This window comes from Scyliorhinus canicula, chromosome 4 (assembly GCF_902713615.1).
Source record: "Scyliorhinus canicula chromosome 4, sScyCan1.1, whole genome shotgun sequence".
Taxonomy (NCBI): Eukaryota; Metazoa; Chordata; class Chondrichthyes; order Carcharhiniformes; family Scyliorhinidae; genus Scyliorhinus; species Scyliorhinus canicula.
The window spans coordinates 83,353,325-83,376,392 of NC_052149.1; the positions used below are offsets into that span (position 1 = coordinate 83,353,325).

General features: G+C 49.3%; 1 protein-coding gene across 2 annotated transcripts in view; it reads right to left on the minus strand.

The window, feature by feature from the left end:
• Positions 1-23,068, minus strand: part of hmcn1 (hemicentin 1) — a 677,622-nt gene that overhangs the window by 223,633 nt on the left and 430,921 nt on the right. For both annotated transcript variants that reach the window (XM_038794621.1, XM_038794624.1), the window contains exons 47-50: positions 9,592-9,705; positions 7,583-7,669; positions 4,528-4,719; positions 3,568-3,741 (exon numbers count right to left, since the gene is read on the minus strand). In XM_038794621.1, the coding sequence (XP_038650549.1) occupies positions 3,568-3,741; positions 4,528-4,719; positions 7,583-7,669; positions 9,592-9,705 (567 nt within the window). The remainder of the gene's footprint in view (positions 1-3,567; positions 3,742-4,527; positions 4,720-7,582; positions 7,670-9,591; positions 9,706-23,068) is intronic.

A 23,068-nucleotide genomic window follows, 5' to 3' on the forward strand; every position in this document is an offset into this window, starting at 1 on the left:
GGAGGGTTTTACTCCAGCGTTGGCGCCGTTCCGTGACCCCAGTCTGCAGCCCACAGGGGCCTAGCATGGCACTGCAGCGGCCCACGCCGCTCCGGCTGCCAATCCCGGCCTGAACCTGACGCCGCGGGGTCTTTGCATGTGTAGTTGGGCCGGCGCCAACCAGCGCATGCGCAGTGGCCTTCTTCCCCGCGCCGGCCCCGATGCCAAATGCCGCAGGGCTACAGGAGCCAGCGCGGAGGAAAGGAGGCTGGGGGGCAGAGAGCTGGCCTGCCGATTGGTCAGCCCCGATCGCGGGCCAGGCCACTACAGAGGCCCCACCCGGGGTCGGACCCCCATACCCCTCCCCCCACAGGCTGCCCCCGACCCTTCAATGCTGAGGTCCCGCCGGCTCAGTGGATGTTAGAACGGCGCCGGTGGGACTCGGCTTTTTGATGACGGCTGCTCAGCCCAACCGGGCCGGAGAATCAGAGCGAGAGTCAGCGCATACCCCGACCGGCGCCGATTCGCCGCACTGCGGAGGATTGCGTCCCGGCATCGGGGCGCAATTTATGCGGTGCCGCGCCGATTCTCCGACCCAGCGGGGTGTCGGAGAATTCCGCCCAGTGTGTCAGATATCTGTGCCTCACAAAAAACTGCTCCACATTTGCCACCTATTGTAATTGTAACCATATAGCTGTGAAGGTGACCATGGCAATGCACATTTGTCTGTCTGACTCCGTTCACACTGGAGTTGATGATATTTGTAGCATCTCTCAGTTTTCTATCTAACGCTACCCAAGGGAGGATACTGAGGCTGTCTATTAAATGAAAGCTGACTCCATTTTGTTCTCCCTTGGCAAAGAGAAACAGGGAGAGCAAACATATGGCTTCGCTAGGACTGCAGGCCTCCCTACAGTGCAGGGTAGTGTTGACTGCACACACGTTGTTTTGCAAGCATCGCTTGTCAACTCTGCCCCTTACTGAAACAAATTCCACTCCCTCAACAGCCAGCTGGTATGTGACCAAACACAATGAATGTTGCAGATCAATGCCCCATATTCTGGCAGTAGTCATATTGCCTTCATTCTGCAGTGGTCGGCTGTGCCAGTTGCACCTAATCTACCATGCAAACCCAAGGGTGACAGCTGGGCAAGGATCTATCTGCTGACTCTTGATATGTAACCCACAGACATGTATGCTGCTTGCACACAATGAAAACTATTCTGCCAGGAGTCCACTGGCATGAACCGTTGACTAAACTATTTGGCAGGAACCCTGCAGTACTTGGTATTGCAACTCAGTTAGCCAGGCGGTAAAGAATAGAACTGGAGCCTCTATCCAACTACAGCACGGTAGCATAATGGTGGGCAGCACGGTAGCATAGTGGTTAGCATATTTGCTTCACAACTCCAGGGTCCCAGGTTCGATTCCCGGCTTGGGTCACTGTCTGTGCGGAGTCTGCACGTTCTCCCCGTGTGTGTGTGGGTTTCCTCCGGTTGTTTCGGTTTCCTCCCACAGTCCAAAGATGTGCAGGTTAGGTGGATTGGCCATGATAAATTGCCCTTAGTGTCCAAAATTCCCCTTGTGTTGGATGGGGTTACTGGGTTATGGGGATAGGGTAGGGGTGTGGGCTTGGGTAGGGTGCTCTTTCCAAGAGCCGGTGCAGACTCGATGGGCCGAATGGCCTCCTTCTGCACTGTAAATTCTATGATGATGATAACTACATGTTTTTATTTACAGGGACACATGTTACATATTGGGCATCTCCAAGCCATCCACCACAGTTTCAGCCTGCTCCTCAAAATATCAGCACATTTGAATATTGATGTTTCCCCATGTTGACTATCAAATTTTGTGAAAGGTAATTTGAAATCCAGGGGCAAGTACCAATAGTAAAAGTTTGTTTAATCAACCAAATCAAGACCAATCAAAAGAAAGTTAAACATCTTTGAAAACAACCTCTGGACCAATAAAGGATAACATTACCGCCATTTATTGTAGAAATAGGCTGTAGATAAAAGTATTTTAAATGAATGCTTAAATCAGACAGCCTGACATATTAATTGTTTTTTAAATTTTATCCTTCTCAATAGATAAACTGATTTTCTTCATTTGAATATATTTTTCAGTTACTGGAGCCTTTGGCTTTTAAACAGGAGTGATTAATTAACAATTGCTTTTGGCACAGCAGACAACATGAAAGTAGTTACTACCCTGTACTTCAGATAATTAAACTATAACTCGGTAATCCTTATTACTATTTAAAAAATAAACAATTATTTACATTTTACCATGTTAAACTCTACGTTATATTATCCAAAGACATGGGTCAAATTTTCACATGTACACTGACACCCTGCTTCATTTATCAATCATCCCTGGGCTCCCCACTATACATGTGTTGGTAGACTGCTGCCAAACATTTATCCCTAGATGAGCCACAACTTCATGCAGTCAAACATGGGAAGACTAAAGTCTTTTTGGTCCCCACATAAATTTAATACACTTGCTGCTGAGGCATGCCTCCTTCAGACCACTGTCTGATCACTGAGTCAGAGCGTTTCCTATCTCGGTGTTCAATTCAATTCCAAGCTTAGCTTTAAACTCGGAGTCCTCTTGATTATGACCACCCAGGGGCTACAACAGCCTCCGACCCATAGAATTTACAGTGCAGAAGGAGGCCATTCGGCCCATCGAGTCTGCACCGGCTCTTGGAAAGAGCACCCTTCCCAACGTCAACACCTCCACCTATCCCCATAACCCAGTAACCCCACCCAACACTAAGGGCAATTTTGGACACTAAGGGAAATTTAGCATGGCCAATCCACCTAACCTGCACATCTTTGGACTGTGGGAGGAAACCGGAGCACCCGGAGGAAACCCACGCACACACGGGGAGGAAGTGCAGACTCCGCACAGACAGTGACCCAAGCCGGAATCGAACCTGGGACCCTGGAGCTGTGAAGCGATTGTGCTATCCACAATGCTACCATACTGCCCAGCTTGGTCATCACGTTTAGTCTCTGTTTATGGAGACGAGTAGTGATTCCCGCGAGCCTCACGCTGCGCCGGCGGGAGGGGGGGGGGGGGGTGATTCACGGGAGTCGGGAGATTCCAGTTAAAACCTGGAAATCTTATTTAAATGAGTTTAAATCCTAATTTATTTTATTTATTTATTTTTTAAAATTTAGACTGCCCAATTTATTTTTTCCAATTAAGGGGCAATTTAGCATGGCCAATCCACCTACCCTGCACATCTTTGGGCTGTGGGGCGAAACCCACGCAAACACGGGGAGAATGTGCAAACTCCACACGAACAGTGACCCAGAGCCGGGATCGAACCTGGGACCTTAGCGTCGTGAGGCAACAGGGCTAACCCACTGCGCCATCATGCTGCCCTTTAAATACTAATTTAAATATGTAAGTCTGGTTCACGGGCATGAACCAACTCACAGATTTAAAATAATATACTTATACTTGCCTATTAAGAAAGCTTCAAATAATATTTTGTACTCAATTTGTATGGTGCCTGTAATATCAAACTCAATTAAAACCATAATTTTTCTCTTGGTTCCATTTGAAATTTACCTGGAAGGATTTGGACATTTTTGTTCGAGTCAAAAGGTGTACCATCTTTGAGCCAAGTGATGGTTGCAGGAGGGTATGATTGTGCCTCACACACGAGGGAGGTGGGGCTATTCAGAATGACAGTGACATCCTCTGGAGTACCTTGACTGTCAACGCCAGGAATTCTTGGAGCTACTGGATGGCAAAAAGAAAAACACAAATGTGTTCCAAAGCTGGTTCAAATTCGAATAACACTGTAACTAAAAATTAACTACAGTAAACATGAATTATATTTCTGCACCAAATAGTAATATCACACGGAGGTAGAAGTATGGTCCCAGAACAATGATTCCTAAACTGCCACTCATCACGGCTGTTGTGTAAATCTGGCATAATTATGGCAGGTAATAAAGGTCAACTTATTTGAATATTATTCCTAGGATTATTGCCCAAGATGTACTGGAAGGCTGCGAGGTGAAAGCGTGGGTATCCATTTCCAAGAGTGAGTAAACCGCTGCAGGCACATGCAAGGCAACATGAGAAGGATCATTTGAGACACAAATCTGTCACTGCAGGTAACTTGAATGGCTCTAATGGAAGATCATGCACAGTAAATATACTGGATCCTTGCCCTCAACACATAGTATTGAGGCTTACTTCATACTTGGAAAATTCTCCTCCACCGCTCCCCCCTCCAAGAATCCCATCTCCCTGTCTCTCCCAGAGTCCGATTTGTCAACTCCCATTCACCAATTTCCCATTCTTCTGAAGCCCCCATTCCCCCATCCCTGATACCTGTCCCCTGAATTTTGCTTTAAAATGGAATGTTCAGGGCTCAGGGCTAGATAGTTTAATATCACCTGACTCAACATTTTTTGGCATATTGTAAAAACACTTCAATTGTTTACAATAGTTTAATATTCTAATAGAATAATTCAGCATCGTGGGCTTAAAATATTAGGTACTACTTAGAACTCATACCTAGTACATTTACATTGAAGATTTTGTTCTTGTCTCCAGCTGTGTTGAAGGCAATGCAGGTGTATCGACCCGTATCAGACACATGTGCAGTCACAATCTGAAGAAAGCGCCCACTGGACAGAATCTGATGCTGCTGGTCTTCAGTCAGAGGTTGACCGTCTTTCACCCACCTTATCTGTGGAACAGGATTGCCTTTTCACAGGAAAAAAAACTATTTCTGTGAATTCCTTTTCTTAGTATGAAATGTAACTGACAACTTGGAATTCCTTGTCCTAACTGTAGCAGTTGGACTAATAATCTACTCTTATCTGAAAATTATTACTGCTTTAGAAATGCGTCTGGTAATCTTGTGGGAAGTTGGATGGGTTGGTTGAATTAAAAAATATCTATTCCTGACATGAAAATATTACTTTGTTATCAGAGACTAAATGTTCCATTTGAGTGTTCCTGACAGAGCTCTGCTCACCAGGAGTACATACAAGGACATTATATGTAGCCCATGATTTTTCATCTGTAATGGATGAAGTAATGGATGGGGCCTCACGGTAGCATGGTGGTTAGCATCAATGCTTCACAGCTCCAGTGGTCCCAGGTTCGATTCCCGGCTGGGTCACTGTCTGTGTGGAGTCTGCACGTCCTCCCCGTGTGTGCGTGGGTTTCCTCCGGGTGCTCCGGTTTCCTCCCACAGTCCAAAGATGTGCGGGTTAGGTGGATTGGCCATGCTAAATTGCCCGTAGTGTAAGGTTAATGGGGGGATTGTTGGGTTACGGGTATACGGGTTACGTGGGTTTAAGTAGAGTGATCATTGCTCGGCACAACATCGAGGGCCGAAGGGCCTGTTCTGTGCTGTACTGTTCTATGTTCTATGTTCTAAGTATTGCAGGGTACATATGAGAACATGATTTCTCAATATGCCTTCTCAACTATGTTCGGCATCAGGGGCACCCAAATGGGCAAAGTGCCTGTATGTTCCCAATCTGGCTTGTGTCTCTTGCAATGAATGACACCATTATCCCTGCAGACACAGGGGGGGGGGGGGGGGCTACTATACTGTGTTTTTAAGCGAATCACTCGTATCTAGAAATTCACTCTCATAGAATTGAATGGGAACAAAATGTGGAGGATTATAATCACTTGATCGCAAGTAGAATTTGAGTATACCACTTACCTGCATGGGATTCAAGGTGCCAATTTTGCTACATTCTTGGAAATAGCTGGTTATTATATGGTCTATTTTATAAAGTAATATACTGCAGTCACCAGAATAGGTTTACACATCTAGCTACAAATGAGGCTTAATGCATACATCACAGAGTACAATTAGATTATCAACACCTCTGAATGGAAACATCTGCCAAACCACACTGTTGATTAAACATATTAATCTGCAAAACAGGTTCAGGATATTTTGTTAATCATCCAAGAAATTTGGGCCGCGATTTAACCAAATGCAATGGAGTCCCATGACGAACACATTTAGCCGGGTGTTTCCCTGCGCTCACAGGGCCATGAAACACCTTTCGATCTATTAGAACTCTATTGCTATTGCAATTTGAGGCCACACCTAGTCCTGTTCCTGTGGCACAGTAGCACAGTGGTTAGCACTGTTACTTCACAGCTCCAGGGTCTCAGGTTCGATTCCCGGCTTGGGTCACTGTGCGGAGTCTGCGTGGGTTTCCTCCGGGTGCTCCCGTTTCCTCCAACAGTCTAAAGATGTGCAGGTTAGGTGGATTGGCCATGTTAAATTGCCCTTAGGTGTCCAAAATGTTTTGGTGGGGTTACTGGGTTACGGGGATACGGTGGAGGTGTGGGTTTAGATAGGGTGCTCTTTCCAAGGGGTGGTGCGGACTCGATGGGCTGAATGGCCTCCTTCTGCAATGTAAATTCTCTGATTCTATGATTCTATGCACCGTGGAACTCTGCTCACCTGACGGTGCCAGGTTGGCAGGCCAGGGTGTCCAGGTGGCACCAGCAGTGCAAAGGTGCCACCCTTCCCAGAGGACAACCACCTGTGGGCCTCCGATCCCCCTGGGAGAACCTCCCCAAGTGCTATTCCGTCTGGTTCCTGTTTGTGGACACCAGCAATGAACAGAGCTCACCGAAGTTCTCCATGGCAAAAGGGTTAGATCCCAGGGTTTTGGTAGATAAGGCAAGTGCATGTTAGAGTGAGACTAACTGTCTCTCTCTAACGTGCCGATTTTCTAGAGAGTGATCCTGCCCACAATGGGCAGGATTCAGATCACAACGTCTTGCGAGATTGCATTAGATCTCAATAGCCATGGCGAGCCTGGAAGATCCTGGAAGAGGGATCTCCCGCATCTACCCACACTGCCGTCTTTCGGGTGCAACATGGTCGGTGGATCCCTCCTTTGGTCTGTGCTAATTTGTGGAGTTGCTCCATTTGATAATTACATTCCTTTTGCCTCCTTATCCCTCCTGTCATACACTCATGCTCGGTATGGTTCCACAGGCACTGGCACTTTGGTATTTTGTCCAAGTGGCCATTTTACCTTTCCTAGTCCAGGGGAGTCTAGAATAGTTACAAGCAGTTTAACAGCCATCCTGGCAGGGAATGGTCATCTCAGCACAGTCTATGGACCACACCAATGATCTCCCTGTTTTTGACTGAGATTTGACTAACTGGCAAATCTATCAACTATTACGAAAAGCTAAATGGGAATTTGACTGGTGTATCTTGGGAGTTCTGATTCTTCACTCTGGGAGGTTATAATCACACAAATCATAAAAGATAAAAATCAAACAGTATGATGTCTCTGGAGGGCAAACATTAATCACCGTTGATCACCAATTTGCAATTGAAAATTGATCAATTAGAACTACATTTTAATACAGTAGGGCCACAATGTTAGACCTGGGGTCACAGGGATGATGCCTGGCATGCAATGGTGTCTTCAGCACTCATCTTCCTTGATTATAAAAGGCTATCAATCATCTATTGGGCATCATATTACATCATTCAACTAACATCCCTACACGGTGAGAGAAAAGTGTGAACTATTTCACAATTATATGATTTTTAATACTGTACTCTTACCCGAAACCTCACAGGTGAGTGTAATATTGTGGTTCTCCTTGATTTTCACATCCTCCATCTTATCTCCATTAACAATGCTTGGTGGTACTATTTATATTAAAAAAAAATATATTGAAATAAAATCATAACAACCAAAATACCTCGTCTCTATTCGTCAAAAGGTCTAAAAGTAGACAATTTAAATAAATGGGCCCATTTTAAAGGGGCAAAGTGAATTAACAACATTCCAATTGATATACAAAATTCAGTCTTGCACACAAATGTTGTACGTGCATTAGGATTTTCTCAACAATATCAAAGGATAATTGGGTTTTACTTTCAGTTGTCAATATTTTTCACACTTTATCACATTGTTTGGACATCTCAAAGCACATTACAATCATTGGGTTACTTTAAAAAAAAAAGGTATTTATATGGCACTTTTCATGACCACTGGACCATCTCAAAGCATACTTCAGCCAATGAAGTATTTTCAAAGTTTAGGCATTGTTGTAATATAGGAACCACAGTACTTAATTTTCACACAGCAAGCTCCCATGGGGAGCAAGGTAATAATGTAAATTTGTTTTTGTGACATTTATTGAGGGGAGAGCATCAGCCTGGACACTAGGAATAATTTCCCTGTCCTAACTTATTGGAGTTGCTGCCAGTCTGATGGTGTCAGAAGTGGTCGGTATATTACTTCAACCACTGCTCCACCAATCAACAAAAAAGCATGAACATAAGTGGTAGATTACTTTTATTTTTGAGCAAATAGATTACCTTCTTTCACATCAGTATGTATTCATTTCAGCCATATTAGTACTGGGGTGGGTTAGAGTGGCGGTGACAGGGAATGGTGTGGTGGTGAAGGGTGGAGGTAGTGTGGGAGTGGTGGAGTGAGAAGGAGAAGAACACTAGCACAGGGTGAGCTGGAAAGGTGGATAGGGTAGGGTAGCGCAAGAGGATAGTGTGTGGGGTGATGTGCGGGGTTAGATTGTTGGGATGATACGGGAGAGGTGTAGAATGATACGGTGGATAGAGATCAGGGCAGGATTCTCCATTCAGGAGATTATATTCTCCTGCCGGAGCTGAATGACTTCTGTAATGCTGGTGCTGGGAGCGGTGCCCGAATCGGTTCAGTGTCCCTTGCCATGCAAATTTATGCATCGCGGGGATTGCAAGGGATTCCGTCACAAATCCTATTATCAGGCTGCCATTGTGAGGTCTGGTGGAGGGTGGGGGTCTGGGGGGGAGGGGGGGGGTCTGGGGTGAGCAGGATTTGCATTGTGGGGGAGAGTGCCCTCCGATGGACTTGGGGGTGGGGGGGGGGGCACATACTTTAAATATTTACCCCCTTGGCCCACCATTAGTTCCACCACATCAGGGCCATGCTGGGAAATATTTGTACCAACCCGCACCCACATGAATCAGTAGAATCACAGAGGCGGGGGAAATCCAGTGGCCAGCACGTTAATAGATCGGCAAATGGGTCATTTTGACCGAATTGCATCCCTGGCGGGCGAGGGGTGCGAACCTGGATGCCGCTGCCAGTGGGGGAGCCAAGCATTGGAAACGGATCGGCGCCTGCTATCTTTGCTCCGCGCTGGATTCTCCGCCACATCGGGAACACCGTTACCAGTGACGGAGAGTCCAGCTCCAGAATAGCATGACAGTTACAGATTCCTGATCCTGGATGTTGTCATTCCTTCGCTGCTGACTCAAAAACTGAGCAAATTTAGGTCTTTCGATTTTGAGAAAGGGATCGTTGTGGAAGTGCTTTCTGTTTGATTGCATTACTTTCATCCTGATAGTTCCAAATAAGTTGAACAATCAGTGGATGATAATTACATTTTTGAGGCTAAACATTATGCAAAAATGAAGGTATTAATTTTCTAGATGTGGATAACCACAGGAAACGAGGTTTATGTAGTGTATATCGTGATGGAAGAGTGCGACAATGTATCGTGACTTTGTTACATCACTGTGGAAAGTAACTTGTTGAAATATTTTGGCTCTTATGATTTTACCTAAAACATCAAGCTCAAAGATTTTGCTCTCTTCTCCTGCAGCATTTGTGACCACACAGGAATATGTCCCCGAATCCTCCAATGCAGGACGCACCAAACGCAATATGCGACCACCTGTGGGAAAATAAGACTTCAAATGTTACATAAGTTCGCTAATTAAACAGAAATAACCGAAATACAGCACAATGTTTGTACAGCTTGTCACAAAGTGGAGTTGGGGTCAAAGTAACAAAAGTAAGAATCTAATTATTTTAGTTAATCCCAATAAGCAGTTACATTGTATATGCCATGTAGTCACAAAGGGATAACCAAATAATTTACTCCGAACAAACAATGACTAATTTATATTAGATATGGCACAGACACAAGGTCACCACCATTAGACATGGCCATACCTGACTGCTCTTGTTTAAATAGTGGTCTGTATCAACAAGTGGGCTTGTCCGTTTCAATCAATTGGCTGTATTTTAAGTATTTGATATTTTCTTTATGGATATTTCATAAATCCCGATGGACTCATTTTACACTAAATTAGTGTTCGGATTACTGCAGTGGAGGCTACATTTGCAGGTAAGCACGGCGAACGGGAGCAGCTCTCCGGGATCCGGCCGAGGGGAGCAGCTTTCCGGGATCCGGCCGAGGGCAGCAGCTCACCGGGATCCGGCCGAGGGGAGCAGCTCCCCGGGATCCGGCAGAGGGGCGCATCTCTCCGGGATCCGGCCGAGGGGAGCAGCTCTCCGGGATCCGGCCGAGGGGAGCAGCTCTCCGGGATCCGGCCGAGGGGAGCAGCTCTCCGGGATCCGGCCGAGGGGAGCAGCTTTCCGGGATCCGGCCGAGGGCAGCAGCTCACCGGGATCCGGCCGAGGGGAGCAGCTCCCCGGGATCCGGCCGAGGGGAGCATCTCTCCGGGATCCGGCCGAGGGGAGCAGCTCTCCGGGATCCGGCCGAGGGGAGCATCTCTCCGGGATCCGGCCGAGGGGAGCAGCTCTCCGGGATCCGGCCGAGGGGAGCAGCTCCCCGGGATCCGGCCGAGGGGAGCAGCTCTCCGGGATCCGGCCGAGGGGAGCAGCTCTCCGGGATCCGGCCGAGGGGAGCAGCTCTCCGGGATCCGGCCGAGGGGAGCAGCTCTCCGGGATCCGGCCGAGGGGAGCAGCTCTCCGGGATCCGGCCGAGGGGAGCAGCTCTCCGGGATCCGGCCGAGGGGAGCAGCTCTCCGGGATCCGGCCGAGGCGAGCAGCTCCCCGGGATCCGGCCGAGGGGAGCAGCTCTCCGGGATCCGGCCGAGGGGAGCAGCTCTCCGTGATCCAGCCGAGGGGAGCAGCTCTCCGGGATCCGGCCGAGGGGAGCAGCTCTCCGGGATCCGGCCGAGGGGAGCAGCTCTCCGGGATCCGGCCGAGGGGAGCAGCTCTCCGGGATCCGGCCAAGGGGAGCAGCTCTCCGGGATCCGGCCGAGGGGAGCAGCTCTCTGGGATCCGGCCGAGGGGAGCAGCTCTCCGGGATCCGGCCGAGGGGAGCAGATCCCCGGGGGCCGGCTGAGTGAGGCTGATCCCAGAGAATGGGACCAGTGGTGTTATTACTCAACTCTGCACAAATTAAATGGTTTGCTTAGGGGACAGCAACAGAAGATCTAGTAATTCAGGCAGAAGAAAATTGACCCTGCTTTGTTGTCATCTGTCTGCTTGGGCATGTAAAGAAAATCTGCTTATGGATTGATACCAATTGTGAGGATTAATAGAAACAGAGGATCTGAATTAATTTTTATCTCAGTATTTGAGGTTAACTAGTATTTAAGACTGCATACGTAATTATATATGGTTTTTGCAGTACCGAGAGCTTTGGTGAGTTTGCAGCCTCTGTTTGCTTGACCTAAAGACTGATCAAGATCTGTAACTTTCATATTTAGCTGAATGAGGACTGTAGAATTGTTCCCTAAATCGTAACTGCTCATAAAGGTTGGTGCATGGCCACGTATGACACTTGAAGCATTACAGGCCAGATGCAGGAATAATATTAATGGCCTAAGTTTATAGGAACAGGACGAGGTAATTTACCCTCTCGAGCCTGCTCAGCCATCCACCAAGGTTATGGTTGATCTGCACTGTGAGCAACTTCCATAAACATCATGGGTGGGATTCTCCGCTTGCCGATGGCGATTTGATAAATCGGTGATCGGGCAGAGAATCCCTTTTTACGACCGAATCGGGGCTCCTGTTTTCGGATGCTCCGTCCCCTCCAAAGCTACGTAATCGGGGAGTATGCCGCACGCCGTTGGGACAGCCTCGGGGCGTTACCCGAGGGCCCTCCCCCAATGCTCCACCTCCCATGGGCCAAGTTCACGATGGCGCGGTCCACTTGTGCTCTCAGTTTTCGTGAACCTGGTGTGGCGGCTGCGGACTGTGTCCAGCGGTGCCACAGTCGGGGTGGAGGGGGGGGGTGAACCGTGCCTCTGGCCAGGGGGGGCTTCAGAGAGGGATGGGGGTACTGGTGGGAGGTGGTCTAGGTGTGGATGCTGCTGCAGGTTGTCGCTGTGCACATGCACGGCCATGGACCCTGCAATTCTCCGGCCGATTATTTTGCGAAGGCCGTGGGTTTTACATGGTGCGGCTGTTAGCCCCTCACTGGTCGCAGGGTTGATGCTGGGGCCTCGCCGATTTTTGCATCGTACAGCTAGACACTTCCTCCAGACAGGGCCTCAAAATCGGAGAATCCAGTCCCACATTCTGCTGAGTAGGGCACCTCATGGCATGTTGGTTATACTTGTTCATGCATGATCAGCGTTTCTGTAAACGTTTTGCCAGGCTGATAATATCACTTCAAGGGCAACAGGGCACCCGAGATCTTGGTAAACAATGGGATAACTAATGAGAAATAGAATAAATTAGAGCGAGTGATTCAATGTAAACAGTGTAACTGTTTGCCAACAATAGAGAATCTTTTCATCTTCCCCCTGACATTCAACAGCATTACCATCGTTGAATCCTGCACTAACAACCTGGGGTTACATTGACTAGAAAATGAACTGGCCCAGCCATCTAAGTATTGTGGCTACAAGAACAGATCAAAGACTGGGAATTCTGGAGCAAAGTGACTCATCTACTGACTCCCCAAAACCTGTCCATCATTTACAAAATACAAACTGGCAGCATGATGAAATACCCTGCACTTCCCTGGATGAGTTCAGCTCCAACAACACTCAAGAAACTTGACATCATCCAGGACAAAGCAGCTCCTTGATTGGTATCCCAGTTACCACCTTAAACACTCACTTCCCTCCACCACCAAAACGAGAAGCCACAGATATAGGCCGAGAGGCGGTCGATTTAAAACTGAGATGAGGAGGAACCACTTCACGCAGATGGTGGTGAATTTGCGGAACTCACTGCCCCATGGTGCGGTGGAGTCTGAATCATTCATTGGTTTCAAGAAGGAGATAGATAGATTTTTAAAATGGGTTAAAAGGAGATGGGGGATCAGGTAGGGAAGTGGATTTGAGACCAGGAAGAGATCAGCCATGATCTGACTGAATGGCGGAGCAGGCTTGAAGGGCTGGATTGCCTACTTCTGCTCCTAATTCCTATGTTTATTGATGAAGAGATGTGTACAATGTGTACCATTTAAAAGATGCACTGCAGCAACTCAGGCTCTTTTTGCAGTACCTTCCAAACCATAACCTTTACCATCTAGAAGGACAAAGGATGTCATTGGGATTTGGATCTGTTTATTGTCACATGAACCGAGGTACAGTGAAAAGGATTTTTCTAAGAGCAGCTCAAACAGATCATTAAGTACATGAAAATAAAATAAAATAAAAGCAAATACATAATAGGGCAGCACAAGGTACATAATGTAAATATGTAAATACATAGACACCGGCATCGGGTGAAGCACACAGGCGTGTAGTATTAATCAGGTCAGTCCATAGGAGGGTGATTTAGGAGTCTGGTACAGCAGGACTTCCGGTGTGGACCATGGAGTAAGTGGTCACACACAAGGCAGCTCCTGCCCAAGGTTACAGAAAAGAGCTCTTTTTTAATCAATACGGGGTGGAATTTTGATGAAAAGATGTAGGTGAATGCTGGAGGAGTACTTTCCCCCAGGAATGGTATGTCTCTTGGTTACCAGACCCGGCAGAAACAGTAAAACATTTGGCTGGAGCTGCAGCAAAGACAAAAGCCTCTTCCAGCATGCAGGCGGGGAAAGGGCAAGCTTAAAGGCTTCAAGCCGACTTGAGGGCCTTTATTAAAGCTGAATTCTAGCAGCAGAGGGAACAACTGTGAAAAGATCTCGCCAAGGCCATTGAAGAAGCGGTGACAAGACTTCTGGTGGTGGCCATGGAGGAGTAGGTCGCGCATTCGGCAGCTACCGTCTGGAACAGACTCTCAGTCATTTTTCAGGAGTTTCTACGGACTTTTTGGGGTAGATTGGTGAAGCGAGCACTGCCAAAAGGATTCCCTCTCTGTTGAATAGATAGCTGGACCAGGAATGGCTGGGTGAAGTGTTTAAGTCCCAAACAGACAGAAGCGCGCGGGGCGGGCGCCGAGGCACAGCATGGCGGCCGGTATAGACCATGGTGCATGGGCGCAGTGGGCACAGGAGCAACAGGACATACTGGCCCCGATGAAGGCATCAATAGACCAAATGATCGCAATTCAGGCGACACAAGGGAAAGCGATTAAGGAGATGGCGAAAAAGCTGTCCGACCATGAGGACGAGTTGGTCGTATTGGCCCTTAAGGTGGAGGCGCAGGATGACCTCCACAAGAAGTGGCAGGAGAGGCTGGAGGACCTAGAAAACAAGTCTAGGAGACAGAAGTTGAGAATTGTGGGCCTCCCCAAAGGTGTAGAGGGGTCGGATGCGGGAGCATTTGTGTCCAAGATGCTGGGACGGGGGTATACCCTTGACCCCTGGAGCTGGACTGGGTGCACAGAGCTCTCGCAAGGAAGCTCAAGGCGGATGAACCGCCAAGGGTCATGATGGTGAAATTTCATCGCTTCTCGGACAAAGAACGTGTCTTGCGGTGGGCAAAAAAAGAACGGAGCAGCAGATGGGAGAACAGCGTGATACGCATGTACCAGGACCTGAGTACGGAGCTGGCCAAGAGGCATGCTGGATTCAACCGGGTGAATGCGACCCTCTTCAGCAAGGGGGTGAAATTTGGGATGCTATACCCAGCGAGGCTATGGGTCACGTACAAGGAACGGCATCACTATTTTGAGATGCCGGACGAGGCGTGGTCATTCGTCAAACGATAAAAGCTGGACTCGAATTAAAGGACGGCTAAGCTTTGGTGGAATGCGGCGGTGGGGCTGGGTAACACGGTACCGTTTCTAATACAAGATTGTATACAATGTTGGGTGCGTGTAAGGGCTGTGGTGGTGGCTGGAGGGTGCAGTGTTTTCGGCAAAGTTGAGAAACAGAGAGGGGAGGGAGCCCTGTACTTAGTGTGAATTTTTGGAGCCTTGGTTCAACAAGTGTCTCCTCACGGGGCAATGTTCGTGTCTTCTGTTTATTTTTCGTTTCGTATTACTATTTACTCACTGGGGCTGGAGAGGTAGTTTAATTGGTTTATTCATGTGAGGAGGGGGGTCCGGACAATGAGGCGACAGTCTGATCAGCGCCAGGGGTGGGAGCTGCCAGGGTCAGCGGACTTTCGGGAGCGTAGTGGGGGGGTGAACATAGAACATAGAGCAAGTGCTGAGCTGGTGCTTGGTGGGGGGTTTTGGGTCATGGGGCTGTTGGGGGGGGGGGGGGAAGAGGGGAAGGGGGAATGCTGCTTTGCTGACAGAGGTATAAATTTTGGGGTACCAATTGAGGATCGGGGCAGTGGATCCCTGTGGGGGCGCTCGAGGAAGCAAAGGGCGTGGGCTCGAGGTTGGCCAAGAAAGGGCGAAAGCTAGTCAGGAGGGTGGGGGGAGGGGTTAGCCCCCTGTCCAGGCTGATCACGTGGAATGTGAGGGGTTTGAATGGGCCGGTCAAAAGAGCGTGCGTGTTCGCGCATCTAAAGGGGTTAAAGGCAGACGTAGCAATGCTTCAGGGGACACATTTAAAGCTCGCAGATCACACGAGATCGAGAAAGGGATGGGGAGGCCAGGTGTACCATTCAGGGCTGGATTCGAAGACCGGGGGGGGGTAGCAATTCTGATCCGTAAGGGTGTGGCATTCGAGGCTGGGAGAATTGTGGCAGATAAGGGGGCAGGTATATAATGGTGAGTGGAAAGTGGAAGGGGGTCCGGGTGGTGTTTGTGAACGTCATGCTCCGAATTGGGATGATGTGGAATTTATGAGACGCATGCTAGGCAAAATCCTGGACTCAGAGTCACACCACCTGATCATGGGGGGAGACTTTAACACAGTCATTGACCCCGAGCTGGACCGGTCGAAGTCCAGGACAGGGAAGGTTTATTCCCCATAGACTTCTTTGTCTTGAGCGGGGACAGAATACTCAGCAATCACAGTCTCGGACCACGCCCCACACTGGGTGGACCTGCGGCTCAGTGAGGAGAGAGGGCAGTGCCCACTCTGGAGACTGGATGTGGGGCTGCTGGCGGATGAAGAGGTTTGCGGGCGGATTAGCAGGAACATCCAGGATTACCTGGAAACAAACGATACGGGTGAGGTAGCAGCGGCACAGTCTGGGAGGCTCTGAAGGCAGTTGTCATCTCAATTCGATCCCATAGGGAAAAGAGAGAAAGAGCGGAGAGGGAGCGACTGATGGAGGAGATACTCCGAGTGGACAGGAGATATGTGGAGGCCCCCAAGGCGGGGCTACTGAGGGAGCGGCGAAGTCTGCAGGCAGAGTTTGAACTGCTGACCACAGGGAAAGCGGTAGCACAGATGAGGAAGTCGGGGGGGGGGGTGGGGGGGGGTAGTCTATGAGTATGGGGAGTAAGTGAGTAGAATGCTGGCACACCAAATGCGAAAGAGGGAGGCGGCCAGGGAAATCGGGGGAGTAAAGAATAAGGATGGTAACACAGTCTTGGATCCAGGGGGGGTGAACGGAGTCTTTAAGGAATTCTATAGTAAACTATACGAGTCGGAGCCCCCGACGGGAGCGGAAGGGATGAGGCAATTTTTGGACCAGTTGAGTTTCCAAAGGTGGAAGAGGACCTGGTAGAGGGGCTGGGGGCCCCGATTGAATTGGAGCAGATTGACAAGGGTATAGAGGGCATGCAATCGGGTAAAGCACCGGGGCCGGATTGTTACCAGGTAGAATTCTATAAGACATTTTTGGAAATATTGAGCCCACTCCTGATGAGGACCTTCAATGAGGCTAGAGAGAAAGGAACCCTCCCCCCAACAATGTCACAGGCCTTGATCTCACTCATTCTTAAACGAGGGAAGGACCCAGAACATTGCGGGTCATACAGGCCGATTTTGCTTTTAAACATGGATGCCAAGTTGCTAGCTCAGATTCTGGCCACAAGAATTACGTCCCAGGGGTGATAGAGGAAGACCAGACTGGGTTTGTTAAAGGCAGACAACTCAATACCAATGTCTGGAGACTTTTAAATATTATTATGATGCCCTCAGAGGGAGGGGAGGCGGAGGTGGTAACAGCGATGGATGCAGAGAAAGTCTTTGGCTGGGTGGAGTGGGAGTACCTGTGATAAACGCTGGGGAGGTTCGGGTTTGGTGAGGGCTTTATTGGCTGGGTGAAATTGCTGTATTAGGCGCCTGTAGCAAGTGTATGTACAAACCGGCTGAGGTCGGGGTACTTCAAGCTTAACCAGGGAACGAGGCAGGGGTGTCCCCTCTCCCCGTTACTATTTGCCTTAGCTATAGAACCACTAGCTATGGCGCTGAGAGCCTCGAGGAACTGGCGGGGGCTGGTTTGGGGGGGGGGGAGGGGGAGGTGGAACATCGGGTTTCGCTATACGCGGATGATTTGCTCCTGTACATTTCGGACCCTGTGGAGGGGTTGGGGGAGGTTCTGCGGATCCTGAGGGATTTTGGTAGTTTCAGTGTACAAACTGAACATGGGAAAGAGTGAGTTGTTTGTGATCCAGGCCAAGGGGCAGGAGGAGAGACTGAAAGAGCTGCCGCTCAGGATGGTAGAGAAAAGTTTTCATTACCTGGGTATACAGGTGGCCAGGAAATGGGATGCCCTGCACAGGCTCAACCTGACCCGGTTGGTGGAGCAAATGGAAGGGGACTTTAAAAGGTGGGACATGCTCCCGCTGTCACTGGCAGGGAGGGTGCAGACCGTGAAAATGAAAGTCCTCCCCAGATTTGTGTTTGTCTTTCAGTGCCTCCCCATCTTCATCCCCAAGGCATTTTTTAAGCGGGTGAGTAGGATCATCACAGGCTTTGTGTGGACGAGTAAGGAGATCGCTGTTGGAGAGCAGTGGGGGGGGGTGTTGGCGCTGCCGAACCTTTGCAACTACTACTGGGCGGCCAATATAGCTATGATTAGGAAGTGGGTAATGGGTTGGGGGGGGTTGCGGGAGGCGGCGTCGTGTAAAGGTACTAGTCTGGGAGCTTTGATAACGGCTCCTTTGCCGTTCTCGCCGACCCGTTACTCCACAGGTCCGGTGGTGGTGGCGACACTGCGGATCTGGGGTCAGTAGAGGAGGTACAAGAAGGTGGAGGGAGCGTCAGTCTAGACCCCGGTGTGCAACAACCACAGGTTTGTCCCAGGTAGGATGAATGGTGGGTTCTAGAGCTGGCAGAGGGAAGACATCAGAAGGATGTGAGATCTGTTCATAGACGGAAGCTTTCCCAGTTCGAAGGCACTAGAGGACAAATTTAATCTGCCGCCAGGAAATGCCTTTAAATATCTGCAAGTACGAGCCTTCCTGAAAAAACAGGTAGTGGCCGTTCCAACGCTGCCGCCACGGAGGATACAGGACAAGGTGGTCTCCGGCACCTGGCTGGGGGAAGGGAGGGTGTCGGATATCTACCACGAACTACAGGAGGCGGAGGAAACCCCGGTGGAGGAGCTCAAGGGCATGTGGGAGGAGGAGCTAGGTGAGGAGTTGGAAGCGGGTCTGTGGGCAGAGGTCCTGGGCAGGGTTAATTCCTCCTCATCATGTGCCAGGCTCAGTCTAATTCAATTTAAGGTGGTCCACCAGGCACACATGACGGCAGCGAGAATTAGCAAGTTTTTTGGGGTAGAAGGCAGTTGTATGAGGTGCAAGGGCAGCCCGACAAACCATGTCCACATGTTTCGGGCATGCCCGGAGCTTAGAGTGTTCTGGCAAGGGTTCGCGAGGGGAATGTCCAAGGTGCTTAACACACAGGTGGTGCCGAGTCCAGAGATAGCGACCTTTGGAGTGTCAGAAGACCCGGGCGTTCAGGGGGCGAAAGAGGCCGACGTCTTGGCCTTTGCCTCCCTAGTAGCCCGGAGATGGATTTTATTAATGTGGAGGGACTCGAAGCACCGAGTGTAGAGACGTGGGTTAGTGACATGGCTGGGTTTCTCAGCCTCGAGAAAATAAAGTTTGTCTTCAGAGTGTCTACGCTAGGGTTCTCTCGGAGGTGGCAGCCGTTTGTCGACTTTCTCGGGGAAAATTAAAATGTCAGCAGCAATCCGTTGGGGATGGTGGGTGGGGGGTGAGTGCTTCATTGGGATGGTGTGGGAAGATTGGGTCACATAGGATAATGTCTTTTTGCACTGTGTTAATGTTCACTCTAGTTTGTTTTGTTATTATGGTTACTATTGTTTTATTATGAAAAATTCTGCAAAACCTTAATAAAAATACTTTTTTAAAAAAAGGAATCTGCTATCAGCGGGGAAGAAGCTCTTTTTGAGTCTGTTTGTGTCTGTTCTCAGACTTTTGTGCCTCCTATCCAATGGAAGAAGTTGGAAGAGTGAGTAAGCCGGTGGGAGGGGTCTTTGATTATGCTGCCCGCTTTCCCCAGGCAGCGGGAGGTGTAGATGGAATCAATGGATGGGAGGCAGTTAATAAATAAATAACTAACTAACTAACTAACTAACTAAATAAATAGATAAATAAATAAATAACCTTTATTGTCATAAGTAGGCTTACATTAGCATTGCAATGGAGTTACTACGAAAAAACCCTAGTCACCACGTTCCGGCGTCTGTTCGGGTACACAGAGGGAGAATTCAGAATTCTCAGCTGGTACGGGAATTGAACCTGTGCCTCTGGCCTTGTTCTGCATCACAAATCAGCTGTTTATCCCACTGAGCTAAACCAGCCCCAGGTTTGTATGATGGGCTGGGCTGTGTTCACGACTCCCTGAAGTTTCTTGCTGTCTTGGGCCGAGCAGTTGCCATACCAGGCTGTGATGCAGCCAGATAGGATGCTTTCTATGGTGCATCTGTAAAAGCTGGTAAGACTTAATGTGGACATGCTGAATTTCCTTAGTTTCGTGAGGAAGTATAGGCACTGTTGTGCTTTCTTGGTGGTAGCGTTGATGTGGGTGGACCAGAACAAATTTTTGGTGATGTGCACCCCGAGGAATTTGAAGCTGTTAACCATCTCCACCTTGACCCCATTGATGGCGACAGGGGTGTGTACAGTACTTTGCTTCTTGAAGTCCATGACCAGCAAAACTAACTATGCTAACCATACTATAATGACCATCACCTGCTAGTTCCCCTCCAAGCTGCACACCATCCTGTTCCTATATCACTGTTCCTTCCCTGGGCGTGAATCCCGCCCCCGCTGGCTGCCGAATTCTCCGGCACTGGGGTTTTGGCGGGGGCGGGAATCGCGCGGCACCTGTCAGCGGCCGCTGGCAGTGGTCCCCCTCCGGTGATTCTCCGGCCCGCGATGGGCCGAGTCCCCGCCTGTTTTTACCGGGTACCGCCGGCGTAAATCAAGGTAGGTCCCTACCGGCGGGACCCAGCTCCGCGGCTGGCCTTTGGGGTCCTCGGGGGCACGCGAGGCAATCTGGCCCCGGGGAGAGAGAGAAGAGTGGGAGAGAGAAAAGAGTGGGAGAGAGAAAAGAGTGGGAGAGAGAAAAGAGTGGGAGAGAGAAAAGTGAGAGAGAGAGAGAAGGGTGGGAGAGAGAAAAGTGAGAGAGAAGTGGGAGAGAGAGAAGTGAGAGATTGGAAGAGAAAAGTGAGAGAGAACTGGCAGAGAGAGAACTGGCAGAGAAAGAAGTGAGAGAGAGAGAGAAGTGAGAGAGAGAGAGAAGTGAGAAAGAGACACACACACACACACACACACACACACACAGACAGAAAGAAAAACCAGGAACAAATATTCACCTACGAAAGAGAAAATGCAGGAAAATCCCAGCAGGTCAGGCAGCATCTGTAGGGAGAGTAAACAGCTAACGTTTCGAGTCCGATGACTCTTTGTCAAAGCTAACAGACAGAGAAAGTGGGAAATATTTATACTGTGGACTGAGAATGAAAGATGAGTCATAGGCACAGAAACCCAGGGAAACCGGGTGCTAATTGCCACAGAAACCCAGGGTAAAGAGTGCTAATGGCAGTCCCCAGGGAGAACAAAAGATGTGAAAGGCCAAACAGCAGAGAAACTAACATCAGAGGGTGAACTGTAGATGTGGGGGGGAGGGGAAGGGGGGAGCAAAGAGGAGAAACGGTAAGTATAGGTGGAAAAGAAGGGGGGAGGGTTAAACATATATTAAGAAAGACAAGAAAGAAAGAAATTGTAAAAGACAGTTAAAATGAAATGGGATGAAAACAAATGGATCGAGATGGGGTAGAGCTAATCATCTGAAGTTGTTGAATTCGATGTTCAGACCGGAAGGCTGTAGCGTGCCTAACTGGAAGATGAGATGTTGTTCCTCCAGTTTACGTTGAGCTTCACTGGAACATTGCAGCAGGCCAAGAACAGACATGTGGGCATGGGAGCACATATCTCAAATATTCAGTTTCCAGCCACAATTCACATGCTGAAGGAATGACACTCAATACTTTCAATTGTTCTCTTTCTGGGCAAGAGGTTGATTTTCAATCATTAACAATATATCATATTAACAACAAAACATAATTATTAGACTTAACTTCCTATAAGTGAGCTTGATGGGCCAATTATGTGTAAAAGCAGTAACTTACTGGAAATCACAAGCAGGTGAGGCCAGCAACAGAGTGGCACAAATGAGCCAGAAACATGTGGTGATTGGCAATATACATGGCATCATTTCCTTGCCACAAGGTTTGCAGATTAATAGTGGCATGCATTGTTAAGACATGGTTACTTTTGCAGCAAACTCTGGCTCTGTCACACACTGGAGAAGGTTCAAAGTAGAGCAACCAACAATTCTCTGGGATTTCAAGCTCCAAGTTATCAGGAGGCACGTCCGCAGGTTACTTTTTTTTCCCCCAGTAGATAAATGAAGATTGATTTAAAAAGCTGAGAGATGTTGATGGTCTGGATGTAACCGTAGGAAAAAGGGAGTAAAATAATTGAACCGGTATTATGACCAGAGATTGAAAGATATATTCCTTTAAGGACAGAGGACTCCCAGTTGAGCAGTTCAGACTGAGTTAATTAACTTCCTCAATGAGAAGCTGGATAAATATCTAGATATAATAGGTGATTGTAAAGGGATAAGTATAGACTAGAGATGATCAAAGACTCCATAATGGGTCTAGAGATGAAGGAGGAAGGAGCAGGGCAGAGGTGAATACTGGTGATATGATGATGGATGAATAATTTTGCTTAATTATCTTTGGGGACCAGGGTGCAGATACATAGGGCGGGATTCTCCGAGCCCCGCGCCGGGCCGGAGAATCTCCGCCACTGCGCTACGCCGCCCCGAAACCGGCACGCGATTCTCCGAGGAGCGGAGAATCGGTGCCATTTGTGCCAGCGCGTCTGGCACGGCGCCGGTCACAGGCCACTGTCCACGGCCGGGCCGCCGATTCTCCGGCCTTGATCGACCTTGCGCAAACAGCAGAGTCCCACCGGCGCAGTCTACACCTGCTCGCAGCCGGCAGGAACTCTGCGCGCAGGGTCGGGGGCGGCCTGTGGAGGGGGGGGGGGCCTCCGACGGGGTCTGGCCCGCAATCGGGGCCCACCAATTGGCGGGCAGGCTTCTCCAGCCACGGCCCTATTTTGTTACGCGGCCGGCCCCTGAACCCCCACGCCATGTTGCGTCGGGGCAGGCGCGTTGAGGAAGTCTCCCGCGCATGCGTGATTTGGCACGGCGCCATTGCGCATACACGGGTTGGCGTGGTGCCCAGTTGCCGCCGGGAAGGGAGGCTAGAGCGGCATGACCTGCTCCGGCTCCATGCTGGCCCCCTGTGGGGTAGTGCCCGCGCCCGTTTCGCGCCGTCGTGACGACAGCGTTCAGATGGCACAAACACTCGGCCTCCATTGCGGAGACTCCCGCCCATTGTCTTAGCAGCACAAAAGGAGGCTATTTGGTTGGCTGTCTATTGGAGCTCACCCAGTCCCCTTCCCCAGTCTTTTCCCCGTAGTCCTGCAGCATTTTTCTCTTCAGACAATTATCTAATTCACTTTTGAAAGGCATGATTGAATCTGCCTTCAACGCTCTCAGGCAGATCATTCCAGGTCACATGAAAAAGCTCTTC